At 46.7% G+C, this 23,133-nt stretch overlaps 1 protein-coding gene across 1 annotated transcript in view; it reads left to right on the top strand.

Moving 5' to 3' along the window:
• The window catches only part of PIAS1 (protein inhibitor of activated STAT 1), an 88,207-nt gene that overhangs the window by 47,880 nt on the left and 17,194 nt on the right, over positions 1–23,133 (top strand). Inside the window, exons 3-4 of the mRNA XM_056865700.1 lie at positions 21,699–21,783; positions 22,850–22,897. Of these exons, the coding sequence (XP_056721678.1) occupies positions 21,699–21,783; positions 22,850–22,897 (133 nt within the window). The remainder of the gene's footprint in view (positions 1–21,698; positions 21,784–22,849; positions 22,898–23,133) is intronic.

Consider the following 23,133-nt stretch of genomic DNA (forward strand, 5'->3'; position numbering starts at 1 on the left):
TCAGCGGGCTCGTTGGAAGCGGCGGGGCCTCTTGCGGCCGCCGAGGCCACTAGCCACGTCCGAGCAAACGTCAACGCCGCTCCCCTCAGACCGATGACTGCTCACGGTAATGTACCACCGCTCGCGGGGGCTTCGGATGGCTGGGGATTGGCAGCCTTAAGAGCGGAATTTACTGAGCTCATTAGGAGCGTTTTCATGGACGGCCTGCAGGCGGCCCAAGCGTCTCCTACTCCCTCAATTAGAGGCTCAGAGGAGTATCAGGACCCCCTAGAGGGTCCCAGCACTCTCCATAGACCCAAGGGCCCTGGGAGTGAAAAGGTTATTGTCGGACAGTCCTCTGGCCAATCTAGAAGGTCAATTGTCGTGCAGCCCCAATCCTCCCCAGGCCCTTCTGAGGACGAGGAGGAGGAGGAGGAGGAGGAGGAGGACTCCTCCACTGAGGAGGATCTTCCAAAACCAGAGGAGAAACAGCTTAGACTTTTTCCTCAAGAGGATTTCCTTTCCCTCCTGGCTAAGACCCTAGAGGCTTTGGACTTGTCTGAGTCACAGGACCCCCAAGCCTCTGACAAACTCAAGGGCTCAAAAGAATTCTTCCACAGACATACTAACCCTTCTAGAGCCATCCCAGTCCCAGACTATTTTACGTCATTGATTATAGCTGAATGAGAAAAACCGTTGGCAGGTAGGCAGGTACCGGCTATAGCTAAAAAATTCTATGACCTAACTCCTGCCTCGGCTCAGTTGCTTCAACCCCCAGTGGTAGAAGCTCTGTCTGTGCATTGCATTCTAACGATGTGGTGGCAAGGGATGGCATGGGATCTATTAGAGATCCTCTGGACAGGAAGGCGGAAGTCTCCCTCAAACGGGCCCATGAAGCCTCCGCCTTAGCTATGTGCCTCTATTACGTCGGCATTGGTGTCAAGGGCAGCCATAGTCTGGACACGTAAGCTACGTCAACTTATTCCTGATAAGAATAAGAAAGCCCAGGAGGGAGTGTCTAGAATCCTAAGGGCAGTCACCTTTTTGGCCGACTCTTCTTTAGATACCCTTTCCTTTTCAGCCAGAGCCATCGCCACTCAACTGGCTTCGAGGAGAGCTCTTTGGATTAGACCTTGGCAAGTGGACCACCATTCTAAGGCAGATCTAATGGGATTTCCATACCAAGGAAGGAAACTCTTTGGCGATCAGCTTGACCCTATCTTAGTTGAGACTGGGGACAAGAAAAAGGCGCTACAAGCGGGATCAGAAATCCTACTCACGTTCCTTTCGCTCGTCCCACACTCTCCAGAGATTTCGTGGCGACCAGCGGAGAGGTTCTTGGAACTCTTTCAAGGGTTCCTTTCGAAGAGGAGGCCGTTATTCAAGACCCCCACGTTCCAACCAGCCCTTGGACAGAGCTGGTTATGGACCTCAACAGTCCAAGCAATGACGCCTCCATTAGCCCGGTGGGGGGCTGTCTCTCCTGCTTTGCGGAAGCGTGGCAGTTATCCCAGACGGATCACTGGGTGTCCTCCATCATCAATCAGGGATACCTGATAGAGTTTTGAAAAACCCCACCTTCAAGATTCATCTCCAAAACGCAACCTCTAGGCAAAGAAAAGTTACTCCGCACTCAAGAGGCTATACGACATCTTTTAGACATACAAGCCATAGAGCCCGTCGAGTTCTCAGAGCGATGCTTGGGAGTGTATTCCGTGTTTTTCACGGTCCCAAAGAAAAATGGGGACTGGAGAGCCATCCTGAACCTCAAGTGGGTGAACAAGTTTGTCATCTACAAAAGGTTCAGGATGGAGACCCTGAAGTCCATCTCAGAATCATTAACACCTCAAGCCTTCCTGACCTCGGTGGACCTCACCGAGGCATATCTCCATGTCCCCATCCACCAGAGTCGCAGGAGGTTCCTGCGATTTGCATTTCAGAACGAGCATTATCAGTTCCGGGCCCTGCCATTCAGCTTAACAACTGCACCGAGGGTCTTCACCAAGATTCTAGTGACCCTCATGGTAGAGGCCCGCAAGCAAGGGGTCCAGGTACACCCGTACCTGGACGACATCCTCATATGTTCTCCCACGCAGGAACTCAGTCGGATTCACACCAACATCGTGCTCAAGATTTTGCAGGATCATGGCTTCATGATAAATTGGAGCAAAAGTCAACTGACACCTTCACAGAGACTGACTCATCTGGGTGTAGTCATCGACACCACGACCAACTCCTTCATTCTCACGTCGGAGAAGGTGGAGTCTATATCCTCTCTCGCCAAACAGGCAGCATCCGTTCCAGCTTTCCAACTTATGGCATTGGCCAAGCTCCAGGGGCACATGATCTCGTGCATCCCGTCGGTGCCATGGGCTCGTTTTCGGGCAAGGCCATTACAATGGTTCCTCCGCCCATTCCAGAAGGACATTGCCAAGAAATGACACAGACTCCTCAGCCTATCAGTCTCTGCCCGAGTGAGCCTATCCTGGTGGACGGTTCACGAGAATCTAGCTCGGGGACTGCAGTACATTCACGAGGCGCCGGTCCAATTATTCACGGACGCCAGCCTGGCGGGATGGGGTGCGACCTTATTCGATCAACCGGCTCAGGGTCTCTGGGAACCCGAACATCTCAAGAAAAGCATCAACTTCCTAGAGATTACTACCATATGGAATGCCCTCCTGCATTTTGGTCCTCAGTTAGCAGGGATGCACCTTCTCATCAGGACGGACAACATATCCGCGAAGGCTCACATAAACAAGCAGGGGGGCTCCAAGTCGTCCTCACTGCACAAGCAGGCCTCCAAGATCTTAGAGTGGGCGGAGACCCACTTAGCTTCGATATCTGCCGAGCACATCCAGGGAGTTCAGAACATTCAGGCCGACTGGCTCAGCAGACAACACCTCGACGAGGCCGAGTGGTCCCTGCACCCGGAAGTCTTCCATCAAATCACCATCAGGTTCGGGACCCCATAGGTAGACTTGTTTGCCACTCCAGCCAACTCCCAACTCAACAGGTTCTACTCCAGGTATCACCAAGCCGGAGCGGAAAGAACAGATGCCCTCTTGTCTCCGTGGCCGAACGGCCTGCTATACGCGTTTCCTCCTCTACCTCTTATTCCCAGGGTGATCAGACGGATACGGACTCTCCAAGCCACGGTGCTGCTGGTAGCTCCGGACTGGCCAAGACGGCCTTGGTATCCGGCCTTACAACTGATGTCCGTACAACCTCCCTGGCGACTTCCATCCAGACAAGACCTCTTAATTCAAGGACCGATTTGCCACCCGGACCCCGGGTGGTATCGGCTAACCGTATGGCACTTGAGAGGAGAGACCTATTAGATCAGGGTTACGATGCTGGCATTGTCGATACCATCTTGGCCTCTAAAAAACCAGCCACTCAACGTATATACGGGGCTACTTGGAAGGTTTTTGCCACATGGTGTCACCATAACTCCAAAAATCCCCTGAAACCAAGAGTTGTGGATATTTTAGCCTTTCTTCAAGAGGGAAGAAAGCTTGGCCTTAAAGTTTCCACCATGAGACGTCAATTAGCCGCTATAGCCACCTTGGTACCTCGAGTGGCCAAGTACCCCTTGTCAAAACACCCTCACATCAAGGCATTTCTTAGAGGGGTTAAACTGTCATTGCCAGCAGTGGTTCATAGATTTCCCTCCTGGAATTTGCGCATTGTATTACTAGCCTTGACCAAGCCTCTCAGAACGGTCGACCTCAAGTGGGTCCGCATGAAGGCTCTTTTCCTCACCGCAGTGACCTCAGCCAGGAGGGTGTCAGAACTAGGGGCTCTTTCAGTTAGACCGGAGCTTTGCGTTTTTCATAAAAACAGAGTAGTTCTTTGGACAGATCCTTCTTTTATCCCAAAGGTCCACACACGTTTTCACCTTGAACAAGAGATTATTCTCCCTACCTTTTTCCCACACCCTTCCAACCAAAGGGAAAGGGATTGGCACTAGCTAGATGTTAAAAGAGCACTACGCATCTACATCAGAAGAACACAGAAGATTAGGAAATCAGAGCGACTCTTTATTTCCTTGACAGCCCCCAACAAGGGTGGGGCTATGTCAAGGGCGGCTATTAGCAATACCATAAAGGCCTGCATTTCCCTAGCCTATAAAAATTCCAGCGTAGGGATCCCGTCCAGCATTACGGCACATTCTGTGAGGAGTGCAGCCACCACTGCGGCCTTTAAACATAGAGTGTCGCTGGAACAGATTTGTAATGCCGCTACTTGGTCTTCCTTGTCGACCTTTACTAGACATTATAAGATGGATACTTTCTCCAGAGATTCCTCTGCATTTGGCCTGGGAGTGCTTCAGGCAGTGCATGAGGACTAACTCCCCACCCTAATTCATTAGCAGCTCTGGTAAGTCCCAGATTGAAGACGCCCTTCTTACCTAGAGCGAGAAAGAGCCTTGGTTCACTTACCGTGAAGGCTTCTTCTGCTCGTAGGTAAGAAGGGCGTCTTCCCCTCCCTAGTTCCTCCCAGAAGCATACCAAAAAAAAAAGAAAAAAAAAAGAGGGGAGGGTGTTTCACGTGAAGTTGTTCCTGTTATCTTCAAGGTGTTTTCAATACCAGTTGTTTGTCCCTTTGTTGCCTTATCTATCAAGGGGAAAAGTATTGTTTTCAAAATTAAATTATAATAGTTTTTTCTATAAATAATATCTGAGCTTTTCAACTACTGAGGCATTCCGATGGGAGGGGGTCATTTCCCCCGGGGAACCGGAAGGCCTACATTTTTGTTGAATCCTGCCTTCCCTAGCAAATAAAGGAAAATAACCCAGATTGAAGACGCCCTTCTTACCTACGAGCAGAAGAAGCCTTGACGGTAAGTGAACCAAGGCTCTTTCTGCCTGCTAGCTGAATCCCACATCTCTTTTCCCACTCTGAGCGAAGGGCATCTTGCAAGCTTGGTTTTCCTGCCCTTTACCCGGGGAGGTAGGATCAAACTTCAACTTCCTGTCTCTCTGGCTGGAAAGCCTACAACTTCCACTTTCCCTCCTGCCTTTGACGGGGAGAGCTGGTGATTAGCAGAGCTCCGCTCTACTTACCCTATTCTTATCATTCTATACCGCTCTCTTCTTATTCTTATTGTTCTTGTTGTTCTCCTTGTTCTTCCTTTCCACTAATCCTTAAAAAAGCCCCCTTTTTCCTCCGATCTCTGCTAAGAACGGCTCCCCCCCCCCAAGATGGCGGACGCCATTCAAGAGGTCCCCAGAGAGGACGATTTGTTGTCGGAGAGGGACTATGATCCCTCACTTCGCCCCCCCCCCCGTAGCCTTGCAACTGCTAGAAGCTACAGGCGGCGGCTCGGGCGCAGCGGCGGACATCACAGAGCTGGGCAAGTCTGCTACCGCCAAAACCAGCTCCGGAAAAAAGACGGGAGGAAAACGAAAGATCAAATCCTCCAGCTCCGGGAGGAGCTCCAAACGGCATTGGGGTTCAAAGCGCAGCTCGGGTACCCCGCCAGCCGCCTCCACCGGTCTTCCCTCCACCACAAAGCGAGTGGAAGTACCGTCCCCCAACGACTCAGTGCAAGCCCGGAGGACGTCGGACGGTAATGTACCAACGCCCGGGTCGTCTTCGGTTGGGGGAAGCCTCTTTTCCCTTGAGGAAATGGAGGCTATGCTGCAATTTGTTAAATAGAAGGCAGGCTCAGCTTAATATATCTGCACCTACTGGCCAGCTTGCAGAACAACCCTCCCGCTCCCCCTCACAGTCCCTGAGTAGTGAGCCTTGCTGCAGCCACCAGATGGCAGCCAAGTCATGGCCCACTAAGGCTGCCCTGAAGGAGAGTTCTCGTGTCCAGGCAGAGGCTGATCTCTCTTCTTATTCTTCCTCTGGCGACGAAGACAGGGAGGAGGGAGAATATAATTCCGATACTGAGAACCCTGTCAGGGAAGGGGAGGATCCCCAGAGACTCTTCTCCCCGGAGGATTACCAGTTCCTTTTGTCTAAAGCTCTCATTGCCCTAGAGCTATCTGAAGAGCCAGGCACCACTGAGGAGCCTAACGCCAAGCAATGGCCCACTGGGGCTAAAGGGTACTTTCCCCGAGCCTCCACCCAGACCAAGAAAGTTCCCATGCCAGAGTATTTTGTCAAACTCATTAAAACGGAATGGGATAAACCCACCAAAACAGGCAGTTCCCATTTGCTATAAAGAAGCTATATGATATGTCCCCAGCAGCCATGGATCTCCTTAGTCTGCCGGTAGTGGATGCTCCTATAGCATCCTTGCAGTCCTCTGATGTCTTGTCTGAGGATGGGGCGGGAACTATTAAGGATACGTTTGACCGCAAAATGGAGTTTCTCTCCAGGAAAGTTCATGAGTCCTCAGCCCTGGCGATTCAGGCCACTACCACAGCTGCCATTATAGCCAGAGCATCCATTGCATGGGGAAAAAAGATATCCCAACTCCTTCAAGGGGCTGATAGAATAGTTGACGGACAGACTAGTACGAGCTTCAGCCTTCCTGGCAGATGCATCCCTGGATGCTCTGTCCTTCTCTGCCCGCTCTGTGTCTTCTAACGCTGCAATTCGTTGGGCTCTTTGGCTGAGGGCTTGGAAGGTGGAAGGCAATTCCAAATCCATGCTATTGTCAATCCCTCTCCAGGCTGGCAAGTTATTTGGAGACCGCCTGGACAAAATGCTGGCAGTAACAAAAGATAAAAAACGCACTATGCCCGATCCTCCCAAAAAGGAGTCCAGGCCCTTTTCCAGACCCTTCCGGTCTTCCCACACTCTCTCTCGCTACCGACAAGAGCAGAGGTGCCCAACCTGACCTACCAACCGGCAACCCTTTCGTCGCCCAGGGCGATACGGTTGCCCTTTTCTTCAACAACAACAACAATTTAGAGGCGACAAGAGTGAAAGGTTCCAGAAGCCCCAAAAACAGTGACGCCAAGTCACTGCCAGTGGGCGGAAGACTACAGCTGTTCAGCCCACGATGGTCATCCTCCCAGTCGGATGCCTGGGTACTGAAAATTATCCAACACGGTTACAGCATAGAGTTCCGAAAGACTCCTCCAGACCGCTACCTCCCATCTCCAGCATCTCGGTCCCAGGCAAAGCACTCAAGAACCTTGGACGCCATACATCATCTTCTGCTCATAGGGGCAGTGGAGAAGGTCCCCCCCAAGGAACTTTTCTCGGGGGTCTACTCAATCTTCTTCACTGTCCCTAAGAAGAATGGGGACTGGAGGTCCATCCTCGACCTCAAGTTTCTCAACCGCTAAGTGCCACGGAGACGTTTCAGGATGGAGACCCTGCTCTCCGTCACAGAAGCCCTCAAACACGGAGACTACATGACGTCCATAGATCTTCGCGAAGCTTACCTGCACATTCCGATACACCTATCAGATCGGAAGTTCCTGAGGTTTGCGTACATGGGAAACCACTTCCAATTCAAGGCTCTTCCCTTCGGACTTGGCTCCGCCCCAAGGACCTTCACCAAGGTCCTGGTATCCCTGATCGCTCAGCTCAGACGGGAAGGCATCCAAGTCCATCCTTATTTAGACGACCTGATTATCTGCGCACAGTCGGTTCATCTATCCCATACATACACCAGCAGAGTCATTCAAATCCTAGAGGAGCACGGTTTCCTAATCAACGAAGAAAAAAGTCATCTCACGCCCACCCAAAGGATTCGTCACTTGGGTGTGATCATAGACACCTCAGTGGACACCATCTTTCTTCCAGAGGACAAAGCCATAAAGATCGCCAGACTGGCAAACAGCATAGCCAAATCAAACCAAGCACTCCTTCTATCCCTAGCGTGTCTACTCGGACAGATGATTGCTTGCATCTCCTCCGTCTCCTGGGTGCGCTTCCACACTCGTCCTCTACAGTGGCTCCTCAGACCACACCAGCGGTCCATTACACTAAAAGTCAACAAACTCATCCCATTAACCCATCAAGTCAGGAAGAGTTTACTCTGGTGGAGTCACTCCCCAAACCTTCAGAAGGGCATCCTCCCGGACCCCATCCAGATCTTTACTGACGCATCTCTTCAGGGCTGGGGAGCTACTATGGACAAGCAAGCAATTCAGGGACAATGGTCCAAATCAGAACAGAAGCTGCACATCAACATCCTGGAGCTGAGAGCGGTTTGGTTGGCTCTCTTCCACTTCCAACCCCTCCTGCGCTCCAAAAATGTGCTAATCAGAACTGACAATATCTCGACGAAGGCCCACCTAAACAAGCAGGGTGGGTCCAGATCGTCGTCCCTACATCTGGAGGCCCAGATCATCCTAAAGTGGGCAGAAAAGAACCTTCTCCACCTTCAAGCCGAGCATGTTCAGGGAGTCCAAAACATTCAGGCCGACTGGCTCAGTCGTCGCTCCTTGGACGAAGGCAAATGGTCCCTCTGCTCCCAGGCCTTTCAGATGGTCAACATCAAAGCAGGCCCTCTACTGGTAGACCTGTTTGCGTCAGGAGTGAATCACCGGCTTCCCAGATTCTTCTCCAGGTTTCACCATCCACGAGCAGAACAGATAGACGCGCTCCTGGTACCCTGGCCTCAGGGAACTCTCTACGCATTTCCTCCTCTACCCATCCTGCCAAGGGTGATCAGGAAGATTCGTTCCGAAAGAGCCAATGTGATTCTGATTGCTCCAGACTGGCCTCGACGGCCTTGGTATGCAGCTCTCCAGCAGATGTCGGTCCAGAGTCCATGGCGCCTCCCTCTTCTTCCCAACCTCCTACAACAGGGTCCCATCACCCGTCCCAACCCGGCTTGGTTCCAACTAGCCGTTTGGACATTGAAAGGCTCCGGCTAACTCATCTTGGTCTCAGCAAAGACGTCATCAACATCATCATCGCAGCCAGATGCCCCTCTACTAGAAAGATCTATGAGTACACTTGGAAAACCTTCGCCAGGTGGTGCCGCAGGAAGTCAAAAGATCCCTTACTCATTGATTTACCATCGCTACTAGAATTCCTACAAGATGGAGTTCATCAAAACCTTAGACCTGCCACCTTACGTAAGCAAGTGTCCGCTATCTCTACAATCGTTCCGACACTAGACGCTTACAAATTAGCCGAGCATCCTCAAATTAGAGCCTTTCTAAGAGGGGTCATCCAATCCAACCCTCCTCCTATTCATCGGTTCCCTACCTGGAAGCTCAACACTGTCCTCCAGGCACTTACCAAACCCCCTTTCGAACCATTACGAGAAGTTCCCCTTAGGTTCCTAGGTCTAAAAGTGATCTTCCTAACAGCTATCACTTCGGCTAGAAGAATATCGGAACTTGGAGCTCTTTCCATTCGAAAAGAATTATTCGTTTTTCACAAAGACAAAATAGTCCTGAGACTCGATCCTACCTTTATTCCCAAGGTGAACTCAGTGTTCTACAGGCAGCAAGAACTCCAACTACCATCCTTTTGTCCTCACCCAGCCAACCCAAAGGAAAAGGAGTGGCACACCTTGGATGTCCGGCGAGCCATTAGAATTTACATCAACCGAACGGCTCCCTTCAGATCTTCTGACTTGCTTTTCGTGGCCCTCTCAAGGCCCAACAAGGGTCGTAAATTATCCCGATCCTCTCTCAGCCGGGCTGTTAAGCAGTGCATCGTGGAAGCTTATCGCGCAAGCAAACTTACCATCCCAGAGGGCATCTCTGCCCATTCCATTCGGAGTGCGGCGACCACAGCGGCTCTTCACAACTAGGCATCAGTGGAAGAGATTTGCAAAGCGGCCACCTGGTCCAATGTCACCACCTTCGTGCGTCACTATCGCATAAACACCTATGCCTCAGCCAAAGCCGCCTTTGGGAGACGTGTTCTCCAGCATGTTGTCGAGGAACAGGATGATTAACCCCACCCGGAGATTTAGCTCTTGGACATCCCAAGCTTGCAAGATGCCCTTCGCTCAGAGTGGGAATGTAGCCTTGGTACTCACCGAGATGGCTCTTTCCACTCTGAGGAAGAAGGGCATCTTGCCCACCCCAAATTTTTACACACTAAGGTTAATCGCCTGGGTGGTCACTCTTAAGTGGCTGGGATGTTTCCAACTTGATAGAGTGTTTTCCTCGACATTTTCCAAGAATGAGTAACCTCACAAAAACGTAGTTCCCATGACAAGGCCCATGCACTGCCCTTGCCTTAGTCCTAACCTCTGACACTGCGGTTCCTACCTTCTGTTAGCCCTGTTATGTGTTGTCCAGTTAGACTCTTCTAAGTATTCCGAGTCGACCTACGTACATGTATATCTATACATGTTTGCTCCTTTTATATGTTTAGCCTATATTTGCTGTTATCCTTATGGTTGACAATGTTGCAGTGTTTGTTACTCCTGTCTCTATCGGTCTATGCTTTTGGAAAACTGGAAGTTGTAGGCTTTCCCGCCAGAGAGACAGGAAGTTGAAGTTTGGTCCTGCCTCCCCGGGTAAAGGGCGGGAAAACCAAGCTTGCAAGATGCCCTTCTTCCTCAGAGTGGAAAGAGCCATCTCGGTGAGTACCAAGGCTACATTTTAAAATGTATGTAATGAGGGAGTAGGAAGAGGTCTGTTTAACTCCGATTTCTCCCTTTACTGATTGCTGTGCATTATGTGATCACCTTTGTATACAGAAGCTCAGCAGACTTTGATTGTTTGCAAGATAATCTGTCTACGCTTTACCGTCTAAGAGAACAGGATGGCTGAATTAGATTCTGAAGCCAAGAATAGCAGGAAATTATCTGTTTACTACTAAACCATTTTCAGCGCCTCTCCTCTTGATTCTTTGCCCGCAAAGTGCTCCTGTTAATAAAAAGGCCATGATTATGTTGACTGCAACCAACTTAGAGGGATTTACGTTCAGTCTGGCCCCAGGAGGGCTGTTGACAGGCCTGGTTTTCTAATGAGAAGTCTGGGTATGCAATTCCGACTCAGTGGACCGGAGTATCTGGGACACAGTTGCTTTAACCATTGCAAAGTTATAGCTCCTTTAACTACAGCAACTTCTAGTACCCTTTGCTGACGTAAGCCGATTAATGCTGAGAAGAACTTTACACAAGGATCTGCAACCCACGTGGATGTTCAATGTGTGCTGCAGCTGCTGCACTTTGAGGCAGTCATCTTTAAGTCTCATTCTGCAATGTGAGTTGATCTCTCTTGGTTTCCCCCATAACTGCCCGCCTGTATAAAATATGTCCAGTATACTCCCTTACAGTTGACAGGGTTTCCTCCTCCCTGCCATAGTACATGACTGAAGGACCTGCTGTTTCCAAAGGACTTCTCTATGATTTTTTTGTCAATAGGAACTGTTAGTGGTGTATAAAAGAGTGCCAGACAAAATGGGATAAAAGCATTTGCTTCTCCCAATCTCAGAAGGATTGTGGCACTCTGCTAACCATTCACAAGTGCTGCTTTTGTAAATTTGTCCAAAGTACTTTACTTTGAAAAGGTTGCATATTTGTGTATGAGATTCTTCTCCAGGTCCATCAGGAGGTGTTTTGGAGAGGCCATCTTTGTCTGCTTAAAAAATGAATTGGGATTTATTAAAGCTTTGGTTTACATGCGAGAACGTCAAGATGGTTTTGAGTTCTTCCTCATTTGTTAATTTCTCGAAGTACTTCTGGCTTGCAGCATCTGACTGTGCTGGGTAGGATGTAGCCTTCCTCCAACTTAAGTGGCTCTTCTTTGGAGGAAGGCTTCAAACTTTGCTCAGTGAAGGTGATAATCATCCTGTCTAAGCAACGTAGCAATAATACCCTGGGCGTCATGGGAGTGAAACCAGCTAGGTATATTCCATTTGATGTTAACCTGCCTTGATGTTCAAAGTGGATTTTTCTCCTTTCACATGATGCGAAAAGGATTCACAAGGCCAGAGGAATTCTCTTCATTGAATGAAAATGGCTGCCAGTTATGCAACGGGCCTTGAAGGATATTTCAGATTTCTGAGTGACGTAGCGATAAACTGGTTTTCCATCTCTGGTGCTTGCTATCAAGGAACATGAAACTTTGAAGTGTCAAATGACAATTGACTTGACTTTTGTTTTTCATTGGCCAAATTATCTAAACAGAAATCCAAATGCATTTTGAATCTTCTTTAAATTAAATGTTTGGCATTGAGTTACATGGAAGTTACATTGTGGAAAAAGTTCTAAAGCTTGTTTGCTGAATGGGTAAGTCTCAGATGCTCTGAGGAATTTTCATACAGGTGCTACGAAGATATTTTCAGGTCTGGGCTAGTTTTTAAAGGCTTAACAAACGTGTAGAAGCACGCTGTGATGGGCTGGGCAAGTCTAGTTGCTGTAGCTCAGCTTCTCCCTGCGAGTGGCTAATATGGAAATGCTCCAGAGGAAGTGACTGAAGAATAGAGCAATTATGTTAATCTTAATGTAATTCACATCCTGTTCCTAGTAGCCAGAATTTGTTTTCCATGGTTTGGAATGAAAACTGTTGTTTCAAATCGTAAAGAACTTGTATAGGCTTGAAATCCACATGTTCAGTTGCTGAGGCAAATAGAATTTTAATTGTGGTGACCAGTGGAAAAAGTCTTCCGTATACTCCACAATGTAGGAGCAATACAATTTTAAACTGTTGGCAACACAAAGTGACTGAGTGCCTTTTTCAAAATGGCATCCGTTGTGCATCTTGACATCATGCATTGGAGGGAAGGGTTTGCGGTGCATGTGCACAAGTGGTAAATGTTTGGGATAATGACTATTTTCATATATTGGTAGACATCTAGATCCAATTAAAAACAGTTCTAACCAAAGCAATTAAAACCATCACCATAAATTAAGTGACCGCCCAGACTCTCAAAACTCACACCCAGATAAATATCGTACATAGTCCAGCCCAATCAAAATAAGCCGTCTTTAGTCCTATAGAGACGAAAACAACCAAAGTTCCACAACGACTGGCAGTATCCAGAGTGTAGTTCTGCCAAAAAGTCAGCAGTAGTTGGCGTTAGTCTGTAAAAGACACGTTGCCATAGAACATCCTTGCAGAATTCTGCGCAACTCATCTAGCAGGCCATTCCACAAGGCCGGGGCCACCACCAGGAAGTCTGGAGATCTCGTGGAGGCCACCTTCCCTTTCTCTGCCACTTTGTCTTCAGCTTTAGATAATGGTTTCCCAAGCTGCTGTTATTCACCAACTCCATTCTTGCAGTGATAATACGGAAAACTGAATCGTCCTACAGTGGCCCTAGCATTAGAGGCTCTAGCACCCATGGATGGTGAAGGTTTCCTCTAAGATGACCACCGAAATAAGCTTGCCCTCTGTAGGATACATGAATTTTCTGTGTTTGCTTGGGGTCTCATGGCCCCACAAGCTTCCAGGGGAGGTTCCTAAGTGCAACAGAAGGCCAAGAGAGGGCCTTCAGAAAACAGCTGGCTTGGAATCTTGGATTCTCACTCTGAGGAGGAAGGCATCTTGCGACTTGGGTGATTCCCATTGGTTGCTCAGGGAGGCAGGAACCAATCTTCAAGTTGCTGTCTCCTGGGCCAGAATCTCCCACCCCTCCCCATTTTGTTTCCTGCCTCACAAGGGGACAGCATTGTACTGAATGTGAATACCAATTTTTAATATAATTTCTATATCTATATGGAGTTTTATTTTTTACAAACTGGACAAGAGTACATTTAGTAGGCTTCAGCTGGTTAGCTATAATGCACACTGAATAAAGAGTTTTAAGACCTTTGTCCTTTTTTGATATCTTTACCTGATGTATTATTACTCGTGTTCCTGTTTGACTAAAGACTGTATAATATTTTGTAGAAATATACTTTGTATTTTTATCAGCTCAACCATGTTTATACATTGCTGCTGACATTAATAATCTATTGTTATTTGTAAAAAATAAAACTACATATAGATATATAGAAATTGTCTTAAAAATTGGTGTTCACATTCAGTCTAATGGTACCACATTATGTTGTTTTTCTTTGATAGGTTTGGCACCCATATTCCCCATATTTATATTTGTGATCACAAGGGGACAGCAGCAGCGATGCAGCTCTCTGATGCGACTAGCTTAACTTAGAGAGCCAGCATGGTGTAGTGGTTAAGAGCAGTGATTTGGAGTGGTGCGCTGTAACCTGGAGAACTGAGTTTGATTTCCCACTCCTCCACATGAGCGGCGGACGCTAATCTGGTGAACCAGCTTTGTTTTCCCACTCCTGCACATGAAGCCAGCTGGGTGACCTTGGGCGAGCCGCAGCTCTTAGAGCTCTCTCATCTCTCTCAGCCCCACCTACCTCATGGGGTATCTGTTGTGAGGAGGGGAAGGAGTTCTCCAGATTAAACCTGGTTCTCCAGATTAGAGCCCACTGCTCCAAACCACTACTCTTAACACTACACCATGCTCGTAACCACTACACCACACTGGTGCATCCCTCTTGTTTTCTCCAGCCATTCAGAGATTTCCAACTTGGCAGCTTGATGTAGCTCCTGTATCTGAGAGCTCTCATGGAAGTTCTTAGTGCTTAAGGTTGCTCCTGATGGTGGTCACCATGTCTCTGTCCAAGATTCAGTATTTTTCGTAAACAAGAAACAGTCCTAAGAACTGGTCCTTCCTTTCTGCCTAAGGTTCCTAACAACATCTAAACTTTTACTCCCAGAACTGCAGTCTTAACCTAATGTCTGCCTGCCCTGCTGGCCTTGACTGCGGAACAAGCAGCATTAATGCTACCTTGGGCTTTCATCATCTGCCTGCCAATTAAATTTTTTTTCTCCTAAGACTGCATGACTACACATCTCGACACGAGTACCGACATGCACTGTAACCACCAACTTCTTGAACTTCTGCCTTACTAGGCTGTCTAGACAGTGCATAACATCTGTAGCTGTTGCTGTGGGCATGCAAGACATCATGCCACTCAAAAAAGTTCATTAAAAACTCATCTCTCTACATTCCACAGGGTCAAATCTCCCACTGTTAAGAGTCCTACGTCCCCAGAGAAGTATCCTTGGCTGGAAAACATATAGGTTCACCTACTGAGGAGCAAGTCCCACCTGAGTGATCCCACCTGAGTGATCATTTCTTTCTCCTTCCTACCCTGAGAACCTCACTCTCCCTGACAATGGATCTCCCTACATGGCAGTGGGATTCCTCTAGCAGTTCCCTGAAAGTCTTGTCTGTATACCTCTCTAGGTGTTGGCTTCTCTGGGTCAGCAGCCTTAGTTTGTGAGGGTGTGGATTCGTTCCCCAAGAGCCACCCACCACTTTGGCCCAGCAGTCAGGTACTCGTACCTGTGAGCCTCTGTGAAACTGATGGGGTAGTAACTGTTCCCGCATGCTTGCTTTCTAGTAGTCCTGAGGATAGTGCAAACTTCCATTTTTTTCATTTGGTTTTGAGTCAACTGAGATTATGGGCCAGGGAGATAAACCTTACTGATGACTTAAATATATAGTAATAGTGTGCAGTCAAGTCACGACTGACTCATGGCAACACCAAGAGCATGGGGTTTTCAGGGCAAGACATGAGCTGAGGAGGTTTGCCATTGCCTTCCTCTGCATAACAACCCCAGTCGTCCTTGGATGGGAGACCATCAAGTAAGATGGATTACTATGCGGAGGAAGGCACCTCTGCTCATCTCTTGTCTTGCAATCCCCATGGTCCCTGAGTCACCACATACAATTATTGTATATTTGAATCTTCAGTAAGGCCCATAATCTTAGTACTGTTTTAAAATTCCTATATTTGATTTTGTGTGTTATCATTTCTGCGTTGCCATTGTGGGGAAGCAGCATGAAGATTTGTAAATATATGTTTATAGATGTATTATACCAAGGGTCGCTCTGAAGAACTGCTTTTATCACACCTACTTTTGACATCTAAAATAACTGTGTGTTGCCAGAATTCCTTTAGGACATTAATGCTAGTCTTTAGGGCTGATGCCTGCCCACAGCTCATTTAGAAGCACAGGTTTCTATAAGCAGGAATTATAGCTTCATTCCACAAAATGCATAGAAATGAACACATGAAGCTATCTTATACTGAATCAGACCCTTGGTCCTTCAAAGTCAGTATTGTCTACTCTGATCGGCAGCAGCTCTCCAGGGTCTCAGGCAGAGGTCTTTCACATCACCTACTTGCCTAGTCCCTTTAACTGGAGATGCCGGGGATTGAACCTGGAACCTTCTGCATGCCAAGTAGATGCTCTACCACTGGGCCACAGTCCCTCCCCAGGTCCAATAAGATAGTTTCATAGGGTAGCCGTGTTGGTCTGCAGTGTGTGTATAAAGTGCCATCAAGTCACAGCTGACTCATGGCTACCCTGTTGGGTTTTCAAGGCAAGAGACATTCAGAGGTGGTTTGCCATTGCCTGCCTCCACATCACACCCCTGCTATTCCTTGGAGGTCTTCCATCCAGATACTTGCCACGGTCAAAGCTGAGAGAATGTGACTGGCCCAGGATCACCCAGCAATCTTCCATGGCAGAGTGGAGATTCAAATCTGGCTTTCCCAGATCCTTAAAAACTGTACCACGCTAGCTTTTCTAGTCTGCTCAGCTCTAGTTCAGTAACACGAGAGTCAAAAGCTCATACCTTGAAAATCTTGTTGGTCTCTAAGGTGCTACTGGATTCAAATCTAGAGATGTCCAGGGCATAACTGACCCTTTTTGAAGGCCCATGGCAGATAGCAGTAGTTGTATCTAAGCAGAGGTCCCTTGTCCCCAACACAGCATGCAGTCAAGGATATGGAGGAATGAGTAAAAGGAACCGGTTGAAAGGTCAAACTGGTTTGCGTGCCTGTGTAAAATGGCCATCTTCTGTTGGAGTCTGTGTCTTGGAATTGCTGTGGCCTTACTACAAGCCATGCTTAAATACATGTTTGGTGAGGCAACATGTCTTGGTCATGCCATGTGTTGAATTCTTGCAATCATAACAATGCATTTCTCACTCACCTTGGTAGTTTATACTACAGTATTGTGCTCTCTCTAACTCAGAGCTTGACAAATCCCAGGTGCCATGACTCCTAGAAATGTCATTGTATTTTCAGCAATGATTTTCTTGGCAATTATCAGTGTAAGTACAAAGCTTATTTATAATTTCACATCAAAATATTTTGTTGCATTGCTTAAAAAGAAATGTGCATGACGTTCTTGACATTGCTTGTTTATATGTACATTATTCAGTGGTGTTGGATGAATTCATTCCTTCAGCAGTTGCTTTCTCTGCTGGCACCAACATGCAATTAATAACGGACTCATGAGAACTTGGTAAGAACTGAGTGTAGGGTTAGGGTTTTTTATGTCTGCGGTGATTTCAGCCATGGTTACCCCTGTATTATGTATCTAATCCTGAATAATGGTGCCAGAATTCAGACTACAAACCAGTAATTATGGGGCCATGTACAGATGAGGGTGGGTGGATGAAGAGGAATGTTTGTCCCTGAAATGTAATCCTTAACTACTTTTACTGATTAAACATCATAAATTGCATCATTTATAACTTATTAAACATATAAAATCATACTATTTGCAATTTTTGCGCAATTTAAAAGTATAAATACCTGTGTTTTCTGTGAGAAAAATTGCAGGTATACCAAAATACTTTCAAACTACTGCATCTATGCTTCCATAGCACATATATTTTTAATTTTTTCTGTCTCTGGGAGATAGGGGGGGGGAGTTGAAAATAGAGAACAAATTCTGTACTAAACAAAATGAAGTTTATTTGATCAGAAACTGTTCACAAAAGAACAGTCACAATAGACTACAAGAATGCTTTGGATACTAAGCTAAACTTTACAACAATGTAAACACTGAACTCTTTAATAATGTAATATCATTAAACACATTATAATGTAAATAATTTTGGCAATCAATACATGTAAACATTCTTGAAAATGCTGTATATGTCTATAGTTTTTCTCCACGCTCCCCTAGATTTCCCACTGGAAAAACTGAAAAGATCCTCAGACATTTTGAGCACAAAAACCGTTGCCGTAAGAAGCATTTTACTCATTCTAAACAAGAATACGTTTCATAAGAGGTTTTTTCAGCGCTCCCACAAATTGTCATTTTTTTTTCTGTTGAGAAAAAAGTCCCTGGAAAACATCAACAACAAAACCCACAGTTTTTCCTCCTGGGTTTTTTTGGCATTTCCCCCCTTGGGACTTCACATCTCTCGTCCCACCCCCTTTATCAGCAGGTGGTCGGAGTGTGTGAGGCTGTGAGCAGGAAGTGTAGAGAAGGGGCTGACTGTGGAGAGGGGCAAAGAAAATGGAGAGAAATGAGGGAGGAGGGGAAAATGGGAGGACGGGTCAGGTGGGATTTCCCTCCCTCTCAGATTTTATGGCCCCCCTGCTTGTTTCCTTACATACTGCAACGCATTTGTCATAGCTTTAATAAGATTACAAGAAACTGCAAAGAGGTTAGGATTAGGTTTTGTGGTAGGAATAATTAGCAAATAACGTCATTAAAGCCCTGAAGACTGAACAATGAGTCTGGTTCCGAGAGCCAAAGAAAACAGGGAAGACGCTTTCTTGTTTTAAGGAAGGCTGAGCTTATTGTACCACGAACCTCTCTCTGGTGGCTAGTTTCTTCAAGATCCATTTTAGTCATCACTGTGAGCTCTTGCTTATTTAGCGGTGGCCAGTTTGCTAGGGGAGATGGATTCTTAGCTAATAAATTGATCCTCTGGCCATTAAAATTTCCCGATGCAGTCTGATGCAGGCTGGCTAATACCGTCCTCATCAAAGACAGTGGAAGAACATTCCTGAATGCTTATCAGAGAGCTTTTTCCAACACAGCAAGGAATATTTTACCGGAGAAAGATTGTGCTGCTATATTTAGCCACTGGCTATTACCAAGGGAAAGCAGGACATATTAAATACACACTTTTAAGCTGAAGGAAATACAGGCATCTCCACTAGCTTCAGTTAGCCGTGGCAGGAAGATTTTTTTAACTTCCTTTTTTTGGGACATTAAATATAATATTACACATGACTAGCTTTCAAACATTTGTCTCCTGTGGCCATAAACATATCTCTTAGCCTCAATCCTGAATTACATAATGTACATAAATGTGTATTTATATTGTCTTTCTTGAGCCCCTCTGTTTACACAGGTTCCTGAAGGTTAGCCTTGTCTAGTCTGTTTCAGCCTAAACAACAGCGAGACTTACGACATCGTTTTTTTGGGCAGAGGTTTTTTGAGCCAGAATCCTCTTCAGATTCCTGCCTTATGAAGGTTGTGTCACTGTAGATATCGGGGTCCTTAAGGTGTCACATGTCAGCTAAATCAGCGTGTCATGGGTTTGAATCCTCCCCGAGCCGTGGATGTTGCTCGGGTGTCTTTTGGGCCAGTTGGTCTCTCTCAAAACGGCCAGTTCCTACTTAATGAAATATGCATGTCTTGGGATATGCATGAATATGAATACTTGCTGCTGTGGGGGAGAATCCTGACACAATATCCTATTTTTTCCACATCTAATCTTCTGTTCTAGTTCTAGTTCTGGTGGTTTTTAAATACCATATTTACTCAAAAGGAAGATGACCCTGAATGTAAGATGCCCCCCCCCAAAATGATATACATTTAAAAAAATACTGAACATAACTGTAACTTGTATGTGAGTTTGCCCCCCTTTTTCGATGGCATACCTGGGGGAAAAACCTAGTCTTGGGGTTGCGTAAATACAGTACCATGTTTGTCAGCAGTGTAGGGATGATGATGAAGAAGAAGAGTTGGTTTTTATATGCCGACTTTCTCTACCACTTAAGGCAGAATCAAACCGGCTTGCAATCACCTTTCCTTCCCCTCCCCACAACAGACACCCTGTGAGGTAGGTGGGGCTGAGAGAGCTGCAAGAGAACTGTGACTGGCTCAAGGTCACCCAGCTGGCTTCACGTGTAGGAGTGGAGAAACCAACCCAGTTCTCTAGATTGTTACTATTTCAAGCCCAAGATAGCAAGTTGGTGCAGAATGCCACAGTTCAGCTGTTAATCGGGAGCTAGATGGAGCATGCATATGACTCCCCATTCTGTATTCATTCCACTGGCTTGCCCGTAAGTTATCAGGCTCAATTTAAAGTATTGGCTATCACCTACAAAGCCTGTCATGCCGTGGACCCTTGTATCCGGGGGCCCTCTCCCCCCAGTGCACCACCATGACTGCTTCGCTCATCTGAGCAAGGTCTCAAGTGCCAACTTGCAAATGGGCAAAATCAAGCAACTGACCGTACACATGACCTTCTCCATTGTGGCCCCCACCTTATGGAATGGCCTGCCTGAGGAGGTCAGGAAGGCTCCCACTCTCCTGGCTTTCCGTAACTTATACAAAACTGAATTATTCAAGCGGGCTTTTCTACGCAGGCAGTAGGGTAGCTCTGTACCAAATGATTCACAAGTTACGTGGGCAAATTATTAGGGACTGTGGTCTATACTGCTGTGCATAATTTGCTTTTTAAAGTGCCATCATAGTCTCAGTGGAGACAGTTTTGGACTATTCCGGGAGACCCAAGTCAGACCTCAGTTCATTCATGGACTCAATGAAATATCTTGTATTGGTTGCTTCAAGCCTCTGTTCTTCGGAGGAATTGGTAGCATTAAAAAAGGGGTGATTTGCAAATGATGGCTGGCAGTTCTGCATTGGTATGTAGATCTGATTAATTGTAACATGACAGGTTGCAGAATTTGGCAGGCACTGTTTAACTGGTGGGAGTTCTTGACCCAATGCAAGGTATAGTATTATTTGTCATTATGACTGCAGTTGTTCCTGAAGCCAGCAGATGAATGAACAGTGAAAGTTTTAGCTCTTAATGCTTTTTTTGGAGGGGGGGTATTGTATTAACATATCTCATCATTGTTGCCTGACACTGCAAATTCCCCTTTCTTGCACAATTTCAGACTGGTAGAAAGCCTTGCACTACAAAATGCCTGGGAATTTGGGATGCTCTGTGAATGAGCTAAGAAGTTTTTTTTCACTCTGAGCCATATAATGAAATAACAAGTCACAGTAGTAGAAAAGGGCAAGAGTCCAGTAGCACCTTAAAGACTAACAAAAATATTTTCTGGCAGGGTATGAGCTTTCGTGAGCCACAGCTCACTTCTTCAGATACATCTGAAAGCTCATACCCTGCCAGAAAATATTTTTGTTAGTCTTTAAGGTGCTACTGGACTCTTGCTCTTTTCTACTACTGCAGACAGACTAACACGGCTACCCACTGTGAAGTCACAGTAGTTAAAGTTTAAAATGCTTTTAATGGAGTGAAATACTCTTTTAATAAACTGGCTGCTTTTAAAATGCTGAAGCTATACATTGCTGTCCAGGTGGTGTTAGCCGGTTGCTTCAAGCCAGAATCCATCAGCTATGTTGATATTTTGAGATTTCCAGCTGCCTTTTCAGAGCTCCCTGTCGGGCTAACTCCCTCTTGTAGTCCTTAAGACCTCTATTTTTAGATCTGTGCCAAGTGTCATTTTAAAAAAAAGTCCATTCCTTGTCTGTTTTGCTCCCAAATCTTCAAAAGTGTATCTTAAAACAGCCTTCTGTTTCATTGGAAAACTGGGAGTCTCCTCTGTCTCCGAAAGAGAGATGCTTATTCATACAGCTTATTTATACTGGTGATAGACAAAAACACTGCTCAGGCATTAAGGCATTAAGTCTCCATGGATTTTCAACTGTGCCGTGGTGGCTCTTATGAATGTGCTGCGCACCGGCCTTTCCCTGAATTAATGGGCAGGGTGACCCTTCCTGTCTGTTGAATGAATGTCTTTGGCTTCTGTTTGTTTGTGCGTGCCCACCCAAGGCTGTCTTCTCTTCCCACAGCATCAGACAATAGCCAGCGGTTTCGAGAAACCTGCTTTGCATTTGCCCTCACGCCACAGCAAGTGCAGCAGATCAGCAGTTCCATGTAAGTGGCTGTGGTCTTTCAACACCTTTCAGTGCAGTAGGCCGCTCTGTCTCTGGATAGATTTTTTTATTTTTAGGATGCTTAACTTTTGTGTGATGACTATTAAGCCTTCTTAAGAGGCATGCATTGAGGGTGGAATCGGGGAGAAGGGGGTAAAAATAGACATACTAGGCAAGGAGAGCTGCAGAAGCTCAGGGCAGGCTGTGGATATGTTACGGAATGGGAGTGCAGACAGGTGAGTCACGTTCCAGGCTTTGGCCGCCTGTGTTGCCCCTCCCAAAGCAGTGGAAGAAAGCCCACTAGGAAATGGTTGCCGACTGCGCTGTCACACTCTGGGGTTCTGCACTGACTGCTGTGCGGAAGCACTAATACACCTTGGGTTCATATAATTGGCACATGGACACATGAAGCTGCCTTATACTGAATCAGACCATTGGTTCGTCAAGGTTAGCATTGTCTACTCGGACTGGCAGCAGCTCCCTAGGGTCTCAGGCAGAGGTCTTTGATATCACCTACTAATCCTTTTTTTAACTGGAGGTGCTGCCAGGGATTGAACCTGGGACCTTCTGCATGCCGAGCAGATGCTTTTCCGCTGAACCACAGCACCCCACCCCCAATTGGATAAAGTGAGACAAGTTACAGGAGGCAGACATGACTTGTCTGCAAATAGAAGACTTGCCCAGCGTGGATCTGACCACAGGTCCATTTCCTTCAGCATCCTGTCTAGCCAGCCAGATGTGTCCTATTGGCAAAGTTCACAAGCCTGGCATCCAGGCTGTTATCTTCCTCCGCTGCTTGTCCTCCACATCTGCCTTGGAATGATGCTGATGTGAAGGGTTGAACTTGGAGATCATGAGCATGAACAGAACAGACTGCACAAAGTGGCAAGTGGGTACAGTGCCTGACCAGGCTGGTCTGTTCAGAAAATGTGTTAGGTTTGGGGAGTGTGTTAACACCAATTCACACTTGTTTGTTTAAGTACTCAGGCTTCAAATGTTTAAGTTCTGTTGCTGTTTTTTTTATTTTTCATGTAACCACTTTAATCAGTGTCTTATGTCTTTGCCAGGGACATTTCTGGAACCAAGTGTGACTTCACCGTGCAGGTCCAGCTGAGGTACAGTGAATTCTGCAGTCCGGTGTTCCTTGAAATAAGTTCTGTAACAAGAAAGGCTGCATTTTGCAGCCTGCCTGTGTTATGCATGTTGAGAACATTTGTGTGTGTGTGTGTGTGTGTGTGTATGCGTTCTTTGCATGATTTTGTTCTTGTTCTTCTGAACTGGGAAGGAGCAAGGAAGAGAGGGGAACAGAAGAGGAAATGGCTCGTGGCAGAGGAATTGACTACTGCTTTGA

Source organism: Euleptes europaea, chromosome 20, assembly GCF_029931775.1.
Source record: "Euleptes europaea isolate rEulEur1 chromosome 20, rEulEur1.hap1, whole genome shotgun sequence".
Taxonomy (NCBI): domain Eukaryota; kingdom Metazoa; phylum Chordata; class Lepidosauria; order Squamata; family Sphaerodactylidae; genus Euleptes; species Euleptes europaea.